We start from the raw sequence: 23,446 nt of genomic DNA, 5'->3' as shown, positions 1-23,446 counted from the left end.
TAATACACCAGATGGTGCAAAGGGTATGAAAAAAACAAGGAAGGGGGAACCTGGGTGGCTCAGTGGGTTAAAGCCTCTGCCTTCAGCTCAGGTCATGATGCCAGGGTCTTGGGATCAAGCCCCACATCAGACTGTCTGCTTGGCGGGGAGCCTGCTTCCCTTCCTCTCTACCTGCCTCTCTGCCTACTTGTGATCTCTGTCTGTCAAATAAATAAATAAAATCTTTTTTAAAAGGAAAGAAAGAAAGAAACAAGGAGGGTAAAGTTTCAGAGCGTGAAGGTGGGGTGGGGGCATGAGTGTGCGTGAGGGGAACTATAGTCATTTACCAGGAAATGAGATCTAGTAACTGGTCCCTGCCAACCACCTTAGCACTGAATGCCTGTCATGTGCACATGTATGTGGTACGCAGAGTTGAAAGGTGACCCTGCAGCACCTCCCCATCCCACCATAGATGAAGCGCCCCGTCCAGCAGACGCTAACAGGGCATTTGTGGTGACCACAGTGACCAGCACACTATTCCACTTCCCCACAAGCTGCTGCCAGCCACACATTTCCCAGGCCCGGGAAGCCACAAAGCCTTGGCATCTTTTCGGACCTTTACTTAACACCGTTTGCCTTTCTTTGGAGAACAAGGAGATGAGATCTGGGGGTTGGCAGGGCTGCCTCCCAGGGCCTGCTGTGGGCCAACCAACAAGAAAAGGTAAGTTAAATGGGGTTGATGACAGGGCAAGGGTCCTTGGTAGAGGTGGGGCCGGGGAGACATTGTTTAGCTGCCTTCCTGAGGACCAGGTCACCCCTCAGAACACCTCCTGAGTGGATGGGCATCAGAAACAGAAGGAGAAAGAGGCATAAATGACAGAATCCCACCAGCTAAATGGAGGTTTGGGGGTCTTCTGTGGTTTCCATTTCTCCAGGAACTGCTGCCGAGGGGCTGGACGATGAAGCTTTAATGACACACATAAGGGATGAGACCCACAAAATACTGAGTCAAGGACAAGAGTTCCAACGCCAAACAACGAGGTTCTGAATGTGCCTGCCAGAATTCCAGTCATGACCACCACTGAGGTGTCCTGACCTTGACCTTCAAAATTCGGTCTCTGAACATGACTTCCAGCCTGGAACATCCGCGTTGCGACCTTGCCCGCTAGAGTTTCCATCACGAGTAGCGGTACTCTGGCGCTGTACTCCTTGGGTCCAATTACAGATCTGAGGATTCTGACAATGGATGGCAGCCTTCTAACCTTGAACCCCAGAACTGTGACCCTGAATGCCAGTGTCCCAACAATGAATATCAATGCGTTGATCTCAAGAAGCATAATTCCAACCTTGAACATGAGAATTCCCATCCTGGGCCCCCAATCTCTGCCCCAAATTTCTGAACACTCACGCTTCCCAGCCCGAATTTGTAGACCTGATACCACTTTGCAAGGATCTCAAATTTAATTCTACACAATAAACTCTTCCATGGGCCCACAGCCCCTAGAAGTAGGCCAAATCTTTGGATGGGGAGGAAAGAAAGATGAAAATAAAAATAACACCAGCTTATAGTTTTTGCACATCAGACACTTTGCTGAGCACTTTACATGCTTCTTCTTATTGACTTCTCCGGACAACCCCTAGGAACTTGCTATTCCCATTTTACAGATGAGGAACCTAAGGCTCAGTACCAGTTCAGTTTGCTCACTCAGAATACAGTGCTTTTTACAGCCTTATAGCAGCTTTTTCTTCCTGCTCTAGTTGGAGGCTGGGTTGGGGGACGTTGGTTCCTGTTAGCTAATTAGTTAAGGAGTTTCCTGACTTGTGTTGGCACCCGCTCGGGGTGCCCTGGGTTTTGAAGCCAAGTCCCAGCTGGGTAGGACAGTCACTCATTCAACAAACACCTGCTACCCTGTCTTGTGCTTGCTGCCAGAGCAAGGAGAGGGGAGGGGAACCTGCTGCTTCTGTCACCCAAGCCCTACCCTCAGCTCCCCCTTCTAGATGGGAGGGCCTCAGAGACCAGAAACAGCCCCTCCTCCCATTTCTAGCCATCAGAAGGCTCTGTGCCTCAAGGGTCAAAAAGTGGAGCCCTGAGGACTGTGTTCGGCCCACTCAGATCTGTTTAATTTTAAATTATTTGCCAACATTAATAACTTGGGTATCTCACATGAAAAAAATTAAAATCTCTGGAGGGGGCACCTAGTTGGCTCAGTCAGTTCAATGTCTGACTCTTGATCTCGGCTCAGGTCATGAGACTGAATTGTGCGTCGGGCTCTGGGTTCAGCAGGGTGTCTGCTTCTCTCCCTTTCTCTCTTCCTCTGTCCTTCCCAGCACTTGCACGTGCTTTTTTCACTGTCTCTCAAATAAATAATTCTTAAAAAAAAAAAAAAAAAGAAAGAAAAGAAAGAAAAAGAAAGCAATAAAAAAGAAAAAGAAAATCTCTGGCTGGGCCCAGAACCCAGCCTGGAGCTCAACAGCAGCTGCCTCTTTCAATGGGCATGTATTCTCCAGTCCCCACCACTCCCTGCTGCCTCTCTGACACCAAGGCTGAGAGTTCACTGTCTTGCTCATTGAAATATCACAGTTCTGGGGCGCCTGGGTGGCTCAGTGGGTTGGGCCGCTGCCTTCGGCTCGGGTCATGATCCCACGGTCCTGGGATCGAGCCCTGCATCGGGCTCTCTGCTCAGCGGGGAGCCTGCTTCCTCCTCTCCCTCTCTGCCTGCCTCTCCGCCTGCTTGTCATCTCTCTCTCTCAAATAGATAAATAAAAAATCTTCAAAAAAAAAAAAAAAGAAATATCACAGTTCTTTCAGCCAGCTGCCTTGGTTTTTTTCTTTTTTCTTTTCTTTCTTTCTTTCTTTCTTTTTTTTTTTTTTTAACGATTTTATTTATTTATTTGACAGAGAGAGAGATCACAAGGAGGCAGAGAGGCAGGCAGAGAGAGAGGGGGAAACAGGCTCCCCACTGAGCAGAGAGTCCCAATCCCAGGACCCTGAGACTACGGCCTGAGCTGAAAGCAGAGGCTTAACCCACTGAGCCACCTAGGCACCCCGCTGCTTTGCTTGTTAACACTACCTCCCTGGCCCCTGTGACCATCTGAGCTCAAGGTCCCTGAGAAGGCACTTTTCCCCTGGCAGGTTCTCTGGGACTGAGAAACCTCCTACGCCTCGCCCAGGACTTCTGAGTCTTTCTTCCTGGGCAGGGCAGGCTTCGTGGGAGTGCAGCCTGCACGGTCCCCCAGGGCCCTGTACTTGAAAGGCCCCGATTTTGGTTGCCGGCTCTGCTGTCATGGTCTTGAAATTCTTAGGAATTTTTGAACGAGGAGGACTGCATTTTCGTTTGGCACTCTACCCCCTCAAATTCTACAGCCAGCCACCCCCTCCTCCCCAGGGCATCACTCAGTAATTGGGGGCATCCAGGACGCACGCACCCACCACGGATCTCTCCAGTCCGTCTGGAAAACGACCTCTTTGGATTGGTCCCTTCTCTCAGTCTTGAGGCCAGCAAGGGTCTAAAATGTTTATGGGGGGCTTGGGGGCAGCAGCCTGGAAGGACGCTGAGCGGGACTGGCGGACGCGCCTTGGGCCGCATTTGCACAGAGCTTTATGTAAGAGAAGCTGCCTACCTTCCAGCCGCTCCTTGGCACAGTCATTGTCTGAAGAATCGAGCAGCCAAGGCATCGTAGTTGGAGGCCGCATTATGGCAAGGTGTGGGGTAGACTATCTTTCTTCTCTCCCTCTTGAGAAAAGGAGGGGAGAAGGAAAGCCAACCACGGGAACGAAGAACCGAACCCGACCGGGCGCCATGTTGGCCGCAGGGGGTGCCGGTCCTTCCGGCTTCACGGGGTCCTTCCGACTTCACGGGGTCCTTCCGGTTTGGCAGAGCCGCCACAGCCAGTTGTCAGCCGGGGAAGCTGAGGCCGGGGAGCCGAAGGGTCTGTCGGCCCGGGTTCTCATAGCTCACGTACGTGGCGGTGTTGGGATTATGAACCCAAAGTCTCCAGAGTTCCAAACCAGACTTCTTTCCACTTATCCTACCGGATGTGACCTCTGAGACAAGGGAAAGCATAGGTGACGAGGAAGGGAAGGATGCCTGCCCCCGGTGGGCCTAACCTCAAAAGAAACCGGAGAGACATTTCATCGCGGAAAGAGCATAAAGGCTGCCACATCCAAATTGGTCATTCAAGGTCAGGGAGGGCCTTTCTGAACAGGTGACATACGAGCCGAGATCTGAAGGATGAGAAGAGGCAGCTGGCATTGCAAGAGCTGGAGCCAGGGGCCCAGAGAGGTTAAGAAATCTGCTCAAGGTCACACATCTAGCTTGTGCCTTCACTCCCTTCCTCTGGCCCTCCAACAAACCGCTTCTGACAAAACCCCTCCTCTGTTTTAGTCCCTGGGGCCACGTTAGAATACTGGTCAGCAAACCCAACCCTATTGTAACCCAAAGCAGCCTCAGAGAATAGGTAAACAAATGGCCAGTGGCAGGTGTTCCAGTAGAACTTCAGGAATGAAACGAGCAGCCCACCCTGCTTTAGAACACAGAAACTAAGAAGATACAGTCCTAGACTTTGAGAAATTCCTGCCTTACTTCGGGGAAATAAATTCAGAAGATTATAGAATCCAAGAGGGAGCACACTAAAGGGCGCAAGAGAGAAAGACAGAACTTGCAGAAGAAAAGTCATTTCTGCAATTTGGGAAGGAGAGAAATCAAGTTCAGGTTCTCAGAAAGGGCCACCTGCAGGGATAGGCCCTCTCTGACCACATCCAGTTGTTCTCTTCCAAAAGATCTTGCTTCTCTCCTTCACAGCATACAGATTATGCTGTGTGATTACTGTCATTTATTTTTTATTTATTTAATGCCCATATCCCTCCAGGAGCCTAGAAGTTCCATGATGGCTGTGGATTATTTTTGCTGCTTACATTTATTCCCTGCCGCTGCCCCCCCACCCCCACTCTTGGTAGTAGCAACTCAATCTCTCCTGGCATCCCACCTCTTTTACTTCCATCTTTTGGTCTCTTCCCAGCTCCAGTCACTAAGATGTGATCCAGACCTGTTGAAGTGATTGGCTTAGGGATGGGCCCATGAAAATCAGTCCTGGGGTTTTGCTGGCTCTATTTGGAAAGAAACATGCTTTTCCCACAGGATGGAAGCCTGGAGTTTCTGGAGATATCTTTCCAGCCATGTTGGTAGAGGAGCCTGCTGAGAAGCCAGAGCTTAGACATATTAGACACCAAGGACTGATGACATATTTAAGCCCCTGGATCCAACCCTGCCTGAAGCCGTCCCTAACCCAGGACTTTTCACTTAACATTTTCTGCTTAGGTCTGTTTGACCTGTATATTTGTTACCTGCAGCCAAAAGAATTCTGACTCATAGATACTCAAGTGCCTCTCAAGCACCCAGAACGGTGCCTAGAATACAGTCATATGCAATGGATATTTGTCGAACAAACAACAGGTGGCATTGAAGCAGGAGCTCAAAATATGCACATGCACCCACGTAAAGTTATAAGGTCCAGAGGATTGCAGAATGGAAGCCAGCTTTGAAACCAAAAGGACTGTCCCAGGAAGAGGAGAGGATGACTGAATGAAATTGCAGTCATTATTTCAAGAAATAATAAATGATATGTAAACATACCCATGGCGTAAGAAGATAAAGGAAAATTGATCCCTTCAAAGAGAGTGGGAATTCCAGGCACGATGAACAAATGGAAGGCAGGTTCAATATCATCATCCTAGCTCTACCTTCATTTTGCTTCCCACACACCGCTGGCAGGGCAATCGTGGGCAGCCTCATCGATACACTTGGGTCCACAGGGACTCTGAGAGGCAGCACTGACCAGGGTCAAGGGCCCCAAGGATCACACGGGCCTTGAAAGACTTAAGGATGGGCCCTGGGCAGCAATTAGTGAAACATGCTGGTCTATTTTTAGAAGCCGTTTCATTCCAGGCCCATTACCTGGTGGATGTGAGTGATGGTATGGAATTGTCGAATGGAACATGATTCTCTCAGACAGCGTCCACCTGTCAGCCCACAGTGGGCAATTATAGTGGAGACTGGCCTTGTTGCAGAGCAAAAATGGAACAGTCAGGGCACGAGGAAAACACCTCAAGTGTCTAATTCAATTGTGTCTCCTTGCTGTGAATGGAAGGCTTGAGGTCACTTATTCCTGGCCCAGGACGGGTGAGCATGGAGTGGGCAGGTAGAGACAAGGATGGTGGTAGGAAATGGGAGGGAGGGTGCACCTACCTGCAAGACCCTTGTTTTACAGGGGAGAGCCCTCTGATCAATCATCTCGCAATCATGCCAGTTTGCTCACTCATTCACTCAACAAACACTTACTAACATTTAAGCAAAAATCGTAACAACAATAGTTAACTTGTACTGAATACTTGCTGAGTGCCCGCGACTGCTCTGCATGCTTCATATAGAACCAGCACCCTGGCTGATGTCACCCTCCCCAAATTATGGATCAGTAAGTCAAAGCCCAGAGAAGTTAACCCATCCCACCCAGGACACACAGCTTGAATCATCCCTGAGCTGGGATCTGAATCTAGGCGGTCGACCCTGCTTTTTAAAGCAACCCTGTCTCTCTGTGGGCCAGGCCTGGCATCCACAAAACAGCCCATAAGCTACTCTTCACAGTGTTTTGTGCAAGGCAGGTAAGAACAGCAGGTTTTTGGAGCACAGAGGAGGGAGCAGCCAGTGCTGCCTGAAGAGAATGTGGGTGGGGAAGGGAGGAGACACCGCAGGCAAACAAGTGGAAGAAGGGGGTGCAGGGCAGATCAGATCAGCCTGGGCAAAGGTGTGGAGCAGGACCAGGGAAGGACCGGGTAGTCTGGGAATGCCAGAGGCGGGTATGGAATGATCAGAGGGGTCAGGGAGAAGGTAGGGAAAGAAGTGAAGGTAGAGAGGTTGGCTGGAGCCTTGAAGGTCAAGCTAAGGAGTTTGGACTTTAACCTGGGAGTAGTGAGAACCTTGGAAGGGTTTCTGGAAGGGGATGATGTGAGCAGATTATACCTGAGAAAGATGGCTCTGGTTCTCTGAAAAGGATGGACTGGAGAAGGAAGGCTGGAGGCAGGGAGGCCAATGTGGAGGCTAAGTGGAAAGGCCACGGTCCAGCAGTGACAGACAAGGTCAGCCCTCTGATCTTATCTCCCCGCCTCCTCTGCTGGCTTACTTTGGTCCGGTCACACTGGTCACCTGCCTATTCCTTGGCTGACCCAGACCTGCTTCTGCACCCAGGGCCTTAGCACCTGTGGTCTTCTCCATTAGCAATACTTCCCTGCAAAGTCCACAGACTTCCCTCTCTCCTTTTCTACATATCCTTGCTTAACTGGCACCTTCTTGGTGAGCCCTCTCCTGACCATCCTTGTAAAGGCCTCCACCCAAACATCATGCCTCCCCTACCTGCTGACCTTTCTTCAATGGCTTCTGTCACCAACCAAAATATTACATTATTTGATCTTGCTATTTCACCCAAAATACTTCAGTGTGTATCTCTAAAAGATGAATATTTTAAAACACAAACACGATAGCATTATCATACCTAAAAAAAGGGCTTTATTCCTCAGTAGCATCCAATATCCAGGCGGGGTTCATCTCTCCTGATTATTTCAGGATTCCTCTTTCACAGTTGCCTCCAATTGGTATCTGTATTTGTTTATACTTTGAATGGTTTCACTCTCTCTCCTTCTGGAATATCAGTGCCATTAGGGCTGGGATCTTTGTTTCGTTCTCTGCTGTGTCCCCAGCACCTGGTACAGTGCCCAGCACACAGTAGGTACTCAACATATCTCATTCATTGAGGTCATTGAGCCGGTCATAATCAAGAACAACTGATGCGCGTGTTTCTCATTATTTACCATTTCACCTTATCTAACCCTCACAACACCTTCATGCAGAAGGGCTGTGACTGGGTCCGTTTTATAGACAGAGAAACGGCACCACGGGGCTCAAGGACTCACAGCTAGACAACAGTCAGGGGCTAAGACCCACAGCATGGACTGGGCATCTGTGGACCCTGGTGGAGGCTGAGGGTTTGCGGCTGCCCAGGAACTGCCCCCACATCCCACATATATCCCCAAACCCACCACTCTTCATGGACTCCCCTGCCCCCCCCACCCCCCAGGTTGCCATCTTCTTTTGCCCGGAACATTGCAATTTCCTCCTGGCAGCTGTTCATCCTTTATTTCTGTGATGCCCACTTCTCATGCAACATCCAGCGGGTGGAGGCCAGGTTTGCGGCTAACATCCCACAATGCACAGGACAGCCCCTCACAGCAAAGAATTCCCCATCTCCAAATGTCAGTAGTGCTGAGCCTGAGAAACCGAGCTTGGGCAGAGAGACCGCAGGCGTTCAGCGTCCAGAGTGTGGCGGAAGGTGATGTGAGTCAGACTTCCAGAAATGTGCTAGCAATAACAACTAAAGCCCCAAAGTTTGTAAATAAATTTCTTTTTCCATTGACAAGTACGTATTCTCAGTTATCTCTAGGATATCTCTAGGATAACATCATTCATTCATTTGACGAACATTTATTCAGTGCCTCCTCGGTGGCAGAGACTGTTCTAGGCACTGGGGTGCAACAGTGAACAACACAGACAAAAGCCCAACCCTTTGAAGCTTGGATCCAAGTTGGGGATAGAAAAGGTAATTGCATAATTAAGTAATTGTATGCCATGTCAGGTGGAGAAAAATAAAGCCGGAGAGGGGAATGGAGAGCACTGGGGGTACTATTTTATAGGATGGTCAGGGATTGCCTTGCTGAGAAGATGACGTTTGAGCTGAGATCTGAACAACGTGGGCAGTGAGTCTTATAAATACCTGCAGGAAGATTATGGGCAGAAGAAACAGCAAATGCAAAGGCCCTGAGGTGGTAGACTGGTATGCCACCGGAATAGCAAAGAGGCCACTGGGGTTAGATTGTAGTGATGGAGAGAGGGAAAGTGGTAGGGAAGGAGGTTGGAAGGATGTTGGAGGAGAGGGGAAAGATGTTAGACAAGGGCCCAGGGGGCATAGCGTAGGACTTGAGTGTTTTTTCTGAGGGAGATGGGAGCCATGGGAGGATTCTGAGCAGGGGAGTGATCTGACTCATAGACGTCCCTTTGGTTGCATGTGGGGGACAGACTGTGGGGGTGGCGGGAAGATGGGAGCACAGACAGGAAGAGGCTCCTGCAGTTGTTCAGATGGGAGAGGATGGGGACACAGCAGCGGGGTGGTGCGAACTAGCCACGTTCTGGACAGGTATCCCCCATGCTTGGGTTTTACTCTCTCTCACTTGCATTCCACAAAACTTTCATGAGTAGAAGTGGAATGGTGGAGCCATGCTGGGTGTGTCAGGGACTGTCACTTATCTCTGTCAACAATTACCCAGACAGCACCTCTCTATGTTCCCAGCACTGTGCACAGAGCTCTATGTCTGTTAGGGCCTCTGACATGCTCTACCCCAGGGATCTACCCAAGATCAATCATCCAGAGCAGCAAATGGTGCTAGGAAAACTTGGTCCCTTACCTCACACCACACACAAAAATTAGCACAAAATGTTTCAAAGCCCTCAATGTAAGACCTAAAAGTATAAAACTCTTAGAAGAAAAGATAGGGGGAGAGCTTTATGACGTGGGATTAAGCAATAACTTCTTGGATATGACACCAAAAGCATAGGTTATGCAAGAAAAAATAGACAAATAGCACTTCATCAAAATTAAAAAACTTAGATGCATGAAAGATACAATCACTCAAGTGATAACACAACCTACAAAATATGTAGGAAAAAATATATCAGCTCATAGATCTAATAAGGGGTTAATATCCAGAATATATAAAGAACTCTACAACTCAACAACAACAACAAAAACCAAACAACCTGATTAGAAAACAGGGAAATTACTTGAATAGACATTTTTCTAAAGAATAAGTACAAATGGCCAGCAAGCCCATGAAAAGATGCTCAACATCACTCATCATTAGTGAAATGCAAATCAAGACCACAATGAGACTCCACTTCACACCCAGAAGAATGGCTATTATCAAAAGAACAGAAAATACCAAGTGCTGGTGAGGATGTGCAGAAATTGGAACCTGTGCCTTGTTGGTGGGAATGTAAAATGGTGCAGCTGCTGGAGAAAATAATATGGCAGTTCCTCAAAAGAGCAAAAAAAAAAAAAAAAAAAAAAAAAGGAATTACCATGCAATCCAGCAATTCCACTACTGGATATATACCCAAAAGAATGAAAAGAAGGTCTGGAGGAAATACGTGTATATCCAGGTTCATAGCAATGTTATTCATAGTAGCCAGAAGTAGAAGAAAGCCAACCATTCATGGATGGATGAATGGCTAAACAAGGCGTGTTAAACACATACAATGGAGTATTATTCAGCCTTAAAAAGGAAGGAAATCCCGACACAGGCTAGTACATGTATGAACCTTGAGGACATTACACCAAGCGAAATAAACCAATCACAAAAAGACAAACATTATATGATTCCATTTCTGTGAGGCACCTAGAGCAGTCAAATTCATAGAGACAGAAAACTGAATGGTGGTTGCCAGGGGCTGGGGCGGGGGGCGTGGAATGGAATGCTATTGTTTAAAAGATACAGAGTTTCAGTTTTGCAAGATGAATAATTTCTGGAGATTGGTTGCACAACAATGTGTGTATACTTAACACTCTTCAACTATATACTTAAACGTGGTTAAGATGGCGAATTTTATGTTTTATGTATTTTGCTGGAAATGAAACAAGAAATTCATCTGGGGGTTGTGTTCCAATTGTGGCGCTCCGGCATAAGTGTTTTTCAAAGCTCAAGGGATCTGAAGGTGCAGCCAGGGTTGAAGGCCACCACTCTGTGAAGTGTGCCCTATGTTACACGTCTACTTCCCAGTCTCACAGAGGTGAGGTGTCCCGTGGGCTTGCACTGCCAGGAAGTGATGGAGGTGGGATCTGAACCCAGGCAGGCCCTTAGGAATAGGTCTTGTGTGGCGACATTACGTTTTATTTGTTACTTATGTCACCAGGGAAACATTTGAAGGAGAACTGTGCGCTGGACATTAGCGTGTGAATTTCAGCTCCCTGGCTCCCCCTGGTCACGCTCATCTTTACCAGAGACACCGAAAGCAAGAATCTGTCTCTCCCTCAGGGAGAAGGTTGGGCCCTTATCTATTAAATTACCTGTTAAAATAATGCCTAATGCCAATCTGTGTCTGTAGTAGTCCCAGCCAGTAGCCTTTGGGGGCAGGTCATGAGGGATCGGGAGCCAGGAACCCTCCCGTCAGGTGGGAGATGCTGAACACATCCCTCCCCTCAAAGCATCGTCCCCCCCACCCGGGGATGGGGCAAGAGCAAGGTGGGGATGGCTCCTGGAGCTCCCTTCTCACCTCCTGAAGGCTTTTCACACAGCCCTGAGGCCAGACCATGGGTTCAGTCAGCGCTCCCACTCCCTGTGTGACTGTGGGCCAGGCACTTCACCTCTCTGACCGTGGTATCCATGACTGTGAGAAGAGGATGATGGTTGCTCCCTCCCGGGGTGGCTCGGGAGTCAGATCCGTTGGGCCCATGACTCTCCTTGCGTCTGCACTGGCCGTTAAGTGCTGTTTGGTAGCTACTGCTGCTGTTGGTTCTTATTTTATCCAGAAGATGGAGGTAAGACTGACGAAACCCGCCAGCCCAGGATTCTCTTCTTTTAGGAGGATTTCTGATAGCGGTTTTGTTGTAAGATGCTTTTTTAAGCCCACAAGACAACCAGGATACTGAAGACGTGACCTCTCCCACAGATCTGTGGTTCATTTCCCCCAGAACCAGATCCTAAGACCAGGACCCAAGCACAAGTGGCTTATGTGGAAAGTCATCCCAGAAGACACTGGTAGGGGAAGGGAAACACTGAGACGGGGAAGGGAAAGAAGCCAAATGGGGTGTACTATCCAGCAAGGAACGACCGGGGGCACCAGGAACTCTGGGGCCCTTTGTAGACCGGGCACATCCGAGTTATACTCCCATCCAGGGGTGAGGGGGCCGGGGTGTTTATCCAGCTGTCCCCATCAGTCAGCAGGGGAGGGCTGCTCTGAGTGGGACATCAGGTCCCTGTCTTAACTGGACTCACTGGCCACAGGAGGCCTCTAAGGCAAAGCACTACAGGAGCAGGACGGCTGGGAGTTGGGCTGGTGGCACCGAAATGCTAAGAGCTAAACGGATCTGGGTGGGACACTGCCTCTCCTCTCTCGGGGCTGAGTCCCTCTTCTGCCCCAACTGTCCTGCGATGGTGAACAAGTGATACAACCACACCTTACAATGAGCACGGATCATTTTAGAAGAAGGAGACTTTTTTTTTTTTTTAAAGGAGCTTATTTATCTGGCAGGATCATCAGGATTAAATGAGACAATGACAGTTAAAAACAAAAACAAAACCCTAAAAGTTACTGAGGGCTTTCTATAAGCCATTGCTTGTGTAATGACTCCATGAGACAGGTGTTGTTACCGCCCTCACTTGATGTGTGAAGGAACAGGACCACGGAGAGGTATGGGGGTCGGTCGGCCCCAAATCATGCAATAGGTGAGTAAAGGAACCAGATTTTGAACTTGGGCCATCCAGCCCTAAAATCAGGGCTCTCATCCATGCTACTATCAAGTCTAGGAAATACACAAAGTGCTGGATATGGAGCTGGTATTTACTGCAGGCTTGTTCTCTTTCAGTTAATGAAGCTTTGGCCAAACTGCTCATTTGGCCAACACTTTTCCTCCCTAAGCATTTTCACATTAGTAGCCTTTTAAAACCCCCTAGGAGGTGCCAAGGTATGACCCTGGTCAAGCATCCTAACAGAATGGAAAGATCTCTGAGCCTCGATGAGGGTCAGAAAGGCCTGGAAATGATCCCTGATCTTTCACCAACTCGTGACCCAGCCAAGTCCCTGGCATCCTCTGTGCTTCCTTACATCAAACGCAGATCCAGGATTTCTGGCGCCCGGCTTCAACGCCTTACATCCACTATCATACTTAATCCCTTGAGCAGCTCCGTGAGGGAGGTTTTAATGTCATCCTCATCTACAGATTCGGAAACGGAAGCTAGGGGAGGTGAAGTGATTTGCCCAAAGGCAGGAGCTAGGAAATGGCAGGGCTGGGATTCCAACCCAGGACGGTGTAAACCCACAGCCAGGATTCCGGATCTCTGCAATATCGTCTCCGAAGAATAAACAAAAACATCTAGGATGACCGACCTGGGCTGACAAGAGCCTCAGCCACTGATGACTCATAGCGCTGAAAGGGTCCCATAGATTCCAGATTGGTTTCCCTCATTTTCTCGCCCCTACCCACCCTCTGCCCTCATTTTTTTCTTGATGATAATACATGAATCCCCCTGGCTCAGGTTAAGGAACCAAAGCATCATCACATTAGAGGTATGAAATCCCAAAGGGGTGGGCAGTGATCGGGCAATCCACAACACTGGGACAGGAGATATTGCCAAGCAGGGGTGTTGTTAGCAGAGAGGAAACCTCTGGTCATTCTGATCATCACTGTTGTCATTTATCGGATGTGCCCATGTGCCAGGCACTTCCTGCAGATTACCACCTCGTGGCCCTCTCAGGTGGGCTCCATTTTAATTCGCATTTCCTAGACGAGGAAACTAAGACTCAGAGAAGGGAAGGAATTTGCTCAAGGTTGTATTCCTCGTAAGCCATGGACCTGAGAACTAAACCGATCTGTTAGATCCTGGAAAAGATTCCTTTTTTTCTTTTTTAATATTTATTCTTAAGTAATCTCAATACCCAACATGGGGCTTGAACTCCCAATCCTGAAATCAGGAGTCCCACAATCCACCAACGGAGCCAGGAAGGTGCCCCACCCCTACCCAGACAGGATTCCTCATCAAATCGTGGTGGGCAAAATACTAACCACTATCTTGAAATAGAGACCGCTCTCACTTTTGAATATAAGAATATATAATTATTATGATTATTCACATTTATAAAGTACTTTCCATTTGCAAATTATACTCCCATCAGAAATCTGAGTCATCGAAAACGCCCCAAGAGGTGGGCATTGCTCTAACTACCATTTGGCTGATGAGCTCAGTACAGTGCAGACAGCTTAAAGATGCTGCCCAAGATTTCAGGATTCAGAAACACAGGCTGGGAACCAGACCAGCCAGGGCTCAAGTCCTAGCTCTGCCATTTTCATTCCTTCAACAAATATTTATTGAGCGTTTAATTATGGGAGTTCCAGCAAGTGACTTCACCTGTCAGAACCTCAATTTTCTCTTTGTGAAAGAGTCTTAATACCACTCATCGAAGCCATTTCTTCCTGCATCTGAAAATGCTAGACACTTGCCTCCCTTGGCTTCCCTGCTGGGAGAGCATGAGCGCGTGACCTGATCCCGGCCAGTGGGATTTGAAAAGAAGTCTGAGGAGGCTCCTGGGAAAGGTTTGCCTTTCAGGGATGAAATGACCCTCTTCACTGGTTGGACCTCATGGGTCGGCACTAGCAGTCTTGTGACAAGAGGCAGCAAGCCTGGGGACCAAGTCACGTGCAGGAGCTGGAGGAGCAGAAAGACGGAAAGATTCTAGAATCCTGATGGCATCCTGGAGCCATTAACCCCAAACCAGCTACCTTGGAACTTTCTGTTACAGGAAATGATGCATTTCCCTCCTTGCAGAGGCCGCTTCCAGTTTTCTCTTCCATCACTTGCAGTCCAAACTGGCAGATTGCCTGATAGGATAATCTATCCTTCAATGTTGAGGGGATTTCAATGAGATAGGGGTTTTAAAGTACCCCTAATTAGTGCCTCAACCAATCAGAGTCAATCAGACTGAGATACACGCCCCGAGACTATTCCAGGGAGGGCAGATGCTCCTGGCCTGGCAAATTATACCCCTCTCTTTCCTGCTAAGAAAAGCCTGGAGGTTTTTCCAAGAAAGCGGAAACCCAGCGGTGGCCCAGGACCACAACCTTGTCGCTCTGACAGGGCCGACCCCAGCTTCCAAACAAGAATCCATCACACTGCCTTTTGCCTAATGGATTTTGATTTTCACTCCCCTGATGGTGAAGGCAAGAGCCTGTACTTTGGTTTGTCTCTGCGTTGCCAGAACATCCCATCAATTATTAACAGCGTCAGCTCCGTCTCCCGGTACTGCTATCAGGAGGAAAGAGTTGGTCTCAACTCAGCCCACCCAGTCATCGAGAAGGACTCTGCTCCCACTTATAAAAACAAGCCGCACCTACTCCTGTGTGCTAGGCACTGTGCTAAATCTTGAGAAACATGATTTCAGGATGACTCTGCAAGGAGGACCTTGTGTCTCCATCTTATAGGTGGAAGGTGAGGGCTCACAGAGGTGAACCACCTACCTGAGGCCAAAAACTGGGGAGGGGGTAGGACTGGACCTGGGATCCTGGTCTGTCCTTGCTCTAAACATACGAGATATGCTTGTTCCTGCATCCCACAACCACCGAGAAATGATCCTCCATTTGACGATCTCATTCTGGGGCCTCTGAGAAATGTCCACAGGCTTTGCTGTTCTGACAAGCAAGGCACCTAACTTGGGGAATGGATGGAGTAGGCAAAGCACAGATGATTGAAGGAGGCCAGGAACTGGGCTGCAGGCAGGCCGTGAGGAACAAGAGACAGATCCCCAAAACCCATGACACGCTGACTGACTGATGGCTTGATCCTTCATTCAGTCCACATGTTATCTGGAGATCCTCTGGGCCAGCCACCTTGATGGGTGCTGGGAACAGAGCAGTGACTATAACTCATGGAACTCACACTCTGGAAGGGGGGTGGAAAAAGGAAGAAAATACAACTTCAGATGGTGCTCAGAGCCTATGCAGGTAAGATGCTGAATGTGGTTTCAGAGTAAGGGGTTAGGAGGATATTTTAGACAGGGGTCTCTCAGAGGAGGGCTTATGTGAACAGGGACTTGCATAAATGAAGAATGAAGAGAAACAGCTGGCAACAAGACAAGGGGGTAAAGTATTCCGGGTGGCAGGAATAGCCAGTGCAAAAGTCCTGAGGTAGGCTGAAGCTTTCCCTGTATAGGAACAGCAAGGAAGCCAGTGGATTGGAGGCCAGTGAACCAGAGGAGAGTTGAGCAGATGAACTCAGAGAGAGGACATGGGGACCGATTCAGTAGGGTCTGGTAAGCCATAGTGGAAAGTTTGGATTTTATTCTGAGTGTGGTGGGAAACCTCTCGAGGATTTTAAGAAGATGGAAAATGTGATCCAGCCTGTATTTTGAAAACCTCACTCTGGCTGCATTGTGCACCATGAGTGCAGGGGGCAAAAGTGGAAGCAGGGAGACTGGGGAGAAGTCTATGACACTCGGCCACAACGGAAAGAACAATGTCTTCAAAATCACACTTGGGTTTGATTTCTGTCTACTCCTGTTTGCCTGCTGTGTGACCTTAGGCAAGTTACTCAACCTCTCTGAACCTCCCTATTTGTAAAAGGCAGGATAATAACAGAGAGCTGGTATAAGGACCAATTGTGTTGTAACATTCCATACACAGTACATGTTTCATCAATGGTGGTCAGGATTTCTATACTGAGGGACCAATGAGCCTGCCTGCCTGTCTCCACATTTCAGCTCTGGCTGGCAGACTGTCCATCTGCCGGGAATGTGAGCTGACATCCTGAGCCTGGGATCCTGGAGAGGTCATGAAGCCCCTCCCCGTGTGCGGATTAACCCGAGGGCAAGACGAGGCTGTTTATTCCCAAACAGCGCCTTTTGCAAGCCTGAGCTCCGTCCCCTGTCTTGCTGCCAGACACCAACCCAAACACAGCCTTTTGCCCCCTTCTTCTCTGGAAGGGTGACTCGACCCTCCCTGGCCCCTCATTCTCATGTCTTAGGGACATGACAGGGTGAAGGGGTGGGGTGGGGGAAGAGTCCTGTTTGGGCCTAACCAGGGTGTGTGTGGGAGGAACCCTTGTCAGGCCTGGAAATAGCAAAATAAGTCTGCTGATCCTAAGCCGGTTAAGGGTGAGTGACTGTCTTAAGACGGAGGCTTTCTGGACACAAACTCTAGGGCAGGATTATGGTCAGAGGCAGACCACAGAAGAGGAAACCAGGCCTAGAAATCTCTACATCCTCTTGGGGTTTGTCAGAGAAGAGGAAAAATGTTCAGGCCTCCGTCCACCTTCCTTCCAGCCACCCCCTCCTGCCTCTATTCTCAGAGGCCTCTCCCCAAGTTGCCAGATCTGGGAAAGGGACCCCACAGTGTCCCCTTCAGACCCAGCCTTACAGGTGGATCTTCAGTGAGGGGCCACCTCAGCCAGGGGGATCCCAGAAGGAGAGGCTGGTGGGGGCATGAGGCAGCCCAAGCACATACATGATGTTGGTGTACACGCTTCCTCCTGCCTTTTTTCTTTTGCCGCGAACACATTGACCTGCCTGTCCACCCCATCCCCACCCCTCCTGGCCCCACTCTTTCAAAGTGTTCAACATGTCTTCCTGACATGGCAGTCCTGGATATGACATCAACACTTCTCTTTTCTGGCTCCCCCTGGGCCTCACACAACCTCTTTGAGAGCACCAAACACACAGTGTTGCCATTTACTCCCAACGCCAGCACGCTGGCCACCTGAAGACAGGCCCCATCTCTCTGAGCCATTCCCAGAACCCAGCCTCACACAACAGAGCCGCTCATCAACCACTGACCCCCTTCCCTGGTCTGGCCCCCTCACCCCGAGTCTGCCCTGGGCCAGCATAGCCTCTGCCATTCCCCACAGCACACTGGACCCCTAGGTTTGATCTAAGCCTTTTTGCCTCCTTCTGCTTCATTTTTTCATGTTGCCTCATTTTTCTGTCTTATTTCAAAATTTACATCCTCTTCCAACAGCCAAAGCATCTTTACAAGCTGCACCAAATCATTCTTGGAATAAACTCACGAAAGAAAGAAAGAACAAACCAGGGGTGACCCTTCGCCCACAAGCATCCACAGCCAGCTGTGTGCGTCACATATGCACACATCCACCCCTCAGAGTCCCTTTGCCTCACTTTTCTTACTGATGTTGAAACGGCCTGACAGTATCTGTGTCTTCCAAGCCCGTCTGTAAGCTGCTTTTATTCCTTCCTCGGGGCAAAGTAGGGTTAAAAATACAGGGATAAGTATTAGAATCGCACATGACCCCCCTCCCACCTGGGTCTAGGACTCCACAAGGGAGCATTTTGTATACAGACCAAACTCAACTCCATCCCAGCAAGGCTTTAACGTCCCTCTGTGCCTTCTTACTCAGTCTACCCTCTTGCTGTGGGAGTTGACGTCTCTGCAAATCCTCTTCTCCAACAGAGTCGAGATACAGAGTGTTTAATCATCAAGGGATGAGGTAACCGGTGCAAACAGAACAGTCGCAGGGGGTTGGTCCTCACCTCTTAGGTCTGGGCCAGAGCCCCACCCCCTTTCGGGTCTTCTTATTTGGGAACTAAGCTAGAGACCACCAGCGATGGTCATCAAGCGGGGGACTCAAGCAGAGCCCCCAGTGCAATTGCCCGCAGATCCCAGACTCACCTTGGCAGCTACGGAAGAATTGGGCTTCTCCAGGAGGTCCCAGAGTTTTTTCCTCTTCTCTGCGCAGCACGTGTTATCGAACTCCTCCCCCTCCCGCTCCCGCAGGGTCTCAGCCTCCCGCTTGAGCTCCTCGTTCATCTGCTCCTTCTTCTGGTGGTAGCGGGCCTGGCAGCAGGACTCCAGGTAGATTTCGTCGATGCCCCAGTAGTCAAGCTCTTGGCTGAAGCTCAACGCGCACATTTCCTCCATCATGTGCAGCCGCCCAGTGCGGTAGAAGTTGAGGATGGAGGTGAAGGCGCCTGGATGGCGGTCAAAGAAGTACTCGTTGTCGTCGAGGCTGTAGTCGTCGCACACCTCGAGCAGCGAGTCATGCGTGTTGCAGTCGCGTAGCTTGCCCAGCCGCGTGCGGGGCAGGCGGTCCAGGGTGCGCCAGAGCACCTCGTGTGCCAGACCCCCGACGTTGAGGCGGACACGCCTCGAGCACGCCTTGCTGCGCACGATCTCCATGGGCTCGGGCGGCAGCGAGCTGGTGGAGCGGGAGCCATGCTTCGTCATGCCCGCCGGCATCGCTGGTCCGGCCACCCCCGCCCCCCCTGCCCCCCCAGGCCGCGGTCACTGGACGGCAAGGCCGGCCGCTGCGGGGGAGGGGGGCAGGGAGCGCTGTGGGCTGCTGGGGGTGCAGGGGACTGCACCTGCACGCGTCACGGCCGTCTTCTCACCTCCATCCTGACCGCTGCAAGGCAGGAAGCGGACGCAGGTCAGCAAACAGGGAGCTGGGCGCGGCCCCTCCCCACCTCTCCACCCGGGCCCCAACTGGCCTTGACCTTCCCGGTACTTAAGCGGCTCAGGACTTGGGGGGCGAGGTGGGGGGGTGGGGTTGCTGAACGACTTGGCGCTGTCCCTCCCGCCGGTGCTGAAGTCCGCCCCACCCCATGGGTGGAGGGAGGGGCGGCTCTTCGGGGCGGGGAGAGGGCCCCCAAGAGGCGCTCCGGCGGGGAGGCCCCACCCCGGTTTCTGCAGCCCAGGACCGACCCAGCCGCCCGGGGCGCTGTCCTCCCCGTCGAGTGCTGAAACTCGCTTCTTTCTGGGTCTCCCCGTCGAGTCCCAAACCAGGCCCCACAACGGGCAGAGAAGGGCGCTGTATGAAAAACTTTTTTTTTTTTTTTAAAGAATTCTCATCTTTTCTTTCCCTCTGCTTCGAAATAATTAGAATTTGAGTTCTAGGGGGTGGCAGCGGGTTTGGTTTTTCTAAACCTTGAAAGAGTTGGGGGGAATTCTCGGGGGAATTGCTGCTGCCCACCTGTCGGAGGTCACAACTGACAGGGTGGTCAAAGCCTCGCTCGGGAGCGACCCCGCTCCCTAAAGCACGGGAGCATCTCTTGAGATCGCTCCGGTATCTAAGTGAGCCCTGAAAGATGCAAAGCCAAGATCTGCGCGGAGTCCTGACCCTCCCTCTGTGACCCCTACTCCACACCGGGAGGGGCGCGCAGAGTCCTACGGATCAACCTGCTCCATCCTTCCTTTTCTCCTTCCCCGCCCCCTCCCCCCCTCCTCGCTCCTCTCCTGCGATGGCTTTTTATAACTCTGGGTTCTGCGCCTTTCCCGGTGCTTGGAAGGGAATGGGTGGGGGAGGTGGGAGGCGGGGAAAGGAGCTGAATTTTCTGGCCTTTTCAAAACGTGCCCTCCTCCCGCCGCGCGCTGGTGATTTCGGGGGCTGCCCTAAGCCCCCCAGCATGTGCTGACGCCCTCTCCCCTCGTGCCTCCCTAGGCCCCAACCCTTGCCCAAAGAATTCCCCCCACCATAATATCCCCCCACCCACTCCCCCACCCCCCGCCTGAAGCCGCGGAGCCCGGGTAGACCAACAGGCCGAACCGCGGCAACCGAGTCCCCTTCCTCTGTTCCTCTGTGTCCCCGCCGCTGGCCGCGCGCCTCAACACTCACCCCCTGGGCGGCCGCTTCCCGGGGCCAGGGAACGCGCATCGCCCCGGCCGCCCGGGCGCCCCCGCCCGCGGGCAGCGGCGGACCCGGGGCCGGGCCGGGCCCGGCCTACGCCGGCCGGGCAGGCGACGCGCTAGGGCTGCAGGCGCCGCGGAGCCGGGGCGCCCTCTCTGAGGCTGGGGGCGCGGGCGAGCGCTGGGGGCGCGGGTGGCAGGTCCGCGATCGGGCGGCGCCTCCTGCTCCACCTCCTCCTGCTCCTGCTCCTGCTCCCGCGGCGGCGGCGGCGGCGGCTGCTGCTTGAGCGAGATCAACAAGTCGAGGCTGAGCTTAGGCTCTGCGCTGGCTGCGATTCTGTCCCGCACTTCGGAGCGCCGAGAGTCGGGCACCGAGGCGGGACGGCGCCACCTGCGGGTCGGAAGCGTGCGCGCCGCTTAACTCCTGCCTGCCCGGCCCAGCCTCCAGGTGAGGATGGGGGCGGGCTAGGGCTTTGAGAGGAGCTGCACCTGGCGGCCCGGCCCTTCCCACCTGGGCTCCGTTTCCCGGCTGCCTCGCAATCCCGCCTTCCTTTGTCAGGTGAAGAAGGTGGGGGTGAGCGCCTACTCTGTGTGAGGCACTAGGATAAACGGCTGAGAAACAGCTGGGAATCAGACACAAATGTTTATTCCTTGGAGAGCTGGCTGGAGACTGACAAAAACCAAGAAAGTCAAAAGATATGTCCGAGATGATAAGCGCTGGGGGGATAAGGAAGCAGAAGAGAGGGATAGAGGCGGGGGTGCAGTGGGGGCAGATTGCAATTTTAAATAGCCCTTGCTTTCATGTGCTTCCATGCTAGATTCTCAAATCGAATTGTAGGATGGAATTCTGGATTCTAGTGGAGGAAGGTGGACAATGAAGTCGATCAACAGAGAAATGGGCAATGTGGCAGTTGGTGGGCAAGGGCTAAGACGAAAAATAAAGTTGGGTGAGGGGAAGAGAGAGTGAGGGATCAGCTGGTCTATAGAGCCCGGTGATTTATTCATTCGTTCATGTTACCTTGAGCAGCTGGTTATTGAGAGTTTACCGGGTGTCTGGCCCTGTGCCAGGCTCGGTGAAGGTACCATCCTCCCCTGGAGCTTCTGTCCAGTGGAGGAGACAGAATCCATCAAATAATCTCTAGAAATGAATACAGAACCAAAGGATTTACCTGAAGAGGTGAGCAAGGCTTCCCTAAGGATGCCATAGTTGGGCCTCATGTTCACTTATTTATTCTTTCAAATACATATTTACTGCTGACAAGTAAATAGGTGATAGGGATACACAGTAAGCACCCTGCTTTGGATGAGAAAGCTGTAGCTAAGCCACAGGGCCCCTTCCCCTCTCTGACCCTTTTCTTCATTTATAAAACAAAGAGATTCATTTCCATAGTGTTGCACATAATATTCATTTCCATAGTGTTGCACATAATATTACTACACACACACACACGTAGTATAATATATACGTATTATATACATAATATTATGTGTACATATACAATTATATACATACTATTAACATAATATATAGGTACATATATGTATATTTTATTTTTAATATTTACCTTTTATATTTAAATTTTATATTTAAAATATTAAAATATATTTAATAAAATATACAAAAATTATATATATATATATTTTTTTTTTAAGTAGGCTCCGTGCCCAACATGGAGCCCCCCAACACACGGCTTGAACTCATGACCCTGAGATCAAGACCTGAGCTGAAATCAAGATTTGGGCCCTTAAAAGACTGAGCCACCCAGGTGCCCCAATATTACTATATTTTTTGAAGTCTGTTCACTTCTCATCACCTCCATCTTTATGGTCCTTGTCCAAGATGTCATCATCTTGTGGGTAGAAGCCAGAGATGCTGCTAATCATCCTCCAGGGCACAGGATGGACACTCACGATAAATAATCCTCCTGTTCTGAATGTCAATAGTGCCAAGGTTGAAAAACCCTAGATTAATAGAAGGCAAAAGAATTTGCTGGTCTGGAAATGCTATTCTTTCAACCACAACTTAGTGAGCACCTACTATATGCCAAACACTACTCTTAGACACTGGAGATATAGTGAGAAGAATAAAACAAGCAATCCCCATGCTCTTGGACTTACATTCTGGCGGGGAATACAGTTAGTAAACAAGTTAAATAAAGAAATCCGATCACTTAGATTGTGATAAATGCCATGAAGAAAAGTAAACAAGAGGAAGTGCAGAGCATATCTGGGAGAGGCGCCAGCAACTTTAGACAGGGTTGTCAGACAGGAAGTCTTCCAGGAGGAGGTGATATATCTAAGCTCAGAACCTCAGGGCAAGGAGAGGAAAACCATGTGAAGTTCTGAGGAAGGGGTATAGGCCAGGGAGCCAATGAAAGCAAAAGCTGTAAGATGGAAATGACCTTGGGAAGGGAGGTTAGAGAGGTAGACTGGACTAGGCCATGCAGAGCCTTGTTGGAATTTTATTCTCAAGGTTATAAGGAATGAGTTTGGGTTTCTTCTAATACTGATGGGAAGCCATGACAGAGTTTTAAGCAGGGAAGTCCCACATGCTGATATGTTCTGTGAGGTGAGCAGCTGTGTGCATTATGGAGTACTGGGGGGGACAAAGATGACAGCAGGAAGACCCCTCATGAGGCATCTGCAGCTGTCGGGGCCAGAGGTGAAGGGCTGAGGCTGGGATGGTGGTGGTGGAGATGGTAGGCAAGGTCACAGACACAAGGCTCAGGCAGGAAATTGATTCTTCCCCAAGCCCGAGAATAGTGCTAGATATTCCTTGTCATTTGGATTCTTTCCTCTGGGTGGCCCAAGTCCTGCAAAGTTGGGTTCCAGATTTAGATAAAGAACATCTAGATACATCTGGATCTTGGAAGTACAGACAGTGGGAATAGCTCTGTCTCTGTTTCCCCAGGCTCTGCACAGCATGCAGCTGAGAATTTTTACTTTCTGAATGAAAAGACTAACTACTTGAAAACATCTCGCCTTCATTTCCTAGAATTTTCTGCCTTCGTAAGAGGAGAGACTT

General features: G+C 50.4%; 1 protein-coding gene across 4 annotated transcripts in view; it reads right to left on the bottom strand.

Annotated features, from left to right (window-relative positions):
- KCNB1 (potassium voltage-gated channel subfamily B member 1) overlaps positions 1–20,605 on the bottom strand; it is a 103,548-nt gene extending 82,943 nt beyond the window's left edge. For all 4 annotated transcript variants that reach the window (XR_004287438.1, XR_004287439.1, XR_004287440.1 and 1 more), the window contains exons 1-2: positions 20,411–20,605; positions 18,469–19,201 (exon numbers count right to left, since the gene is read on the bottom strand). Coding sequence is in view for 1 of the 4 variants with exons in the window: in XM_032350383.1 (XP_032206274.1) it covers positions 18,469–19,035 (567 nt within the window). In the remaining 3 variants the exon portion in view is untranslated. The remainder of the gene's footprint in view (positions 1–18,468; positions 19,202–20,410) is intronic.
- Between the last annotated feature and the right edge of the window lie 2,841 nt (positions 20,606–23,446).

The sequence above is a fragment of the Mustela erminea genome, chromosome 7, assembly GCF_009829155.1.
Source record: "Mustela erminea isolate mMusErm1 chromosome 7, mMusErm1.Pri, whole genome shotgun sequence".
Classification (NCBI taxonomy): Eukaryota; Metazoa; Chordata; class Mammalia; order Carnivora; family Mustelidae; genus Mustela; species Mustela erminea.
This window is presented reverse-complemented; position numbering and strand designations above follow the sequence as displayed.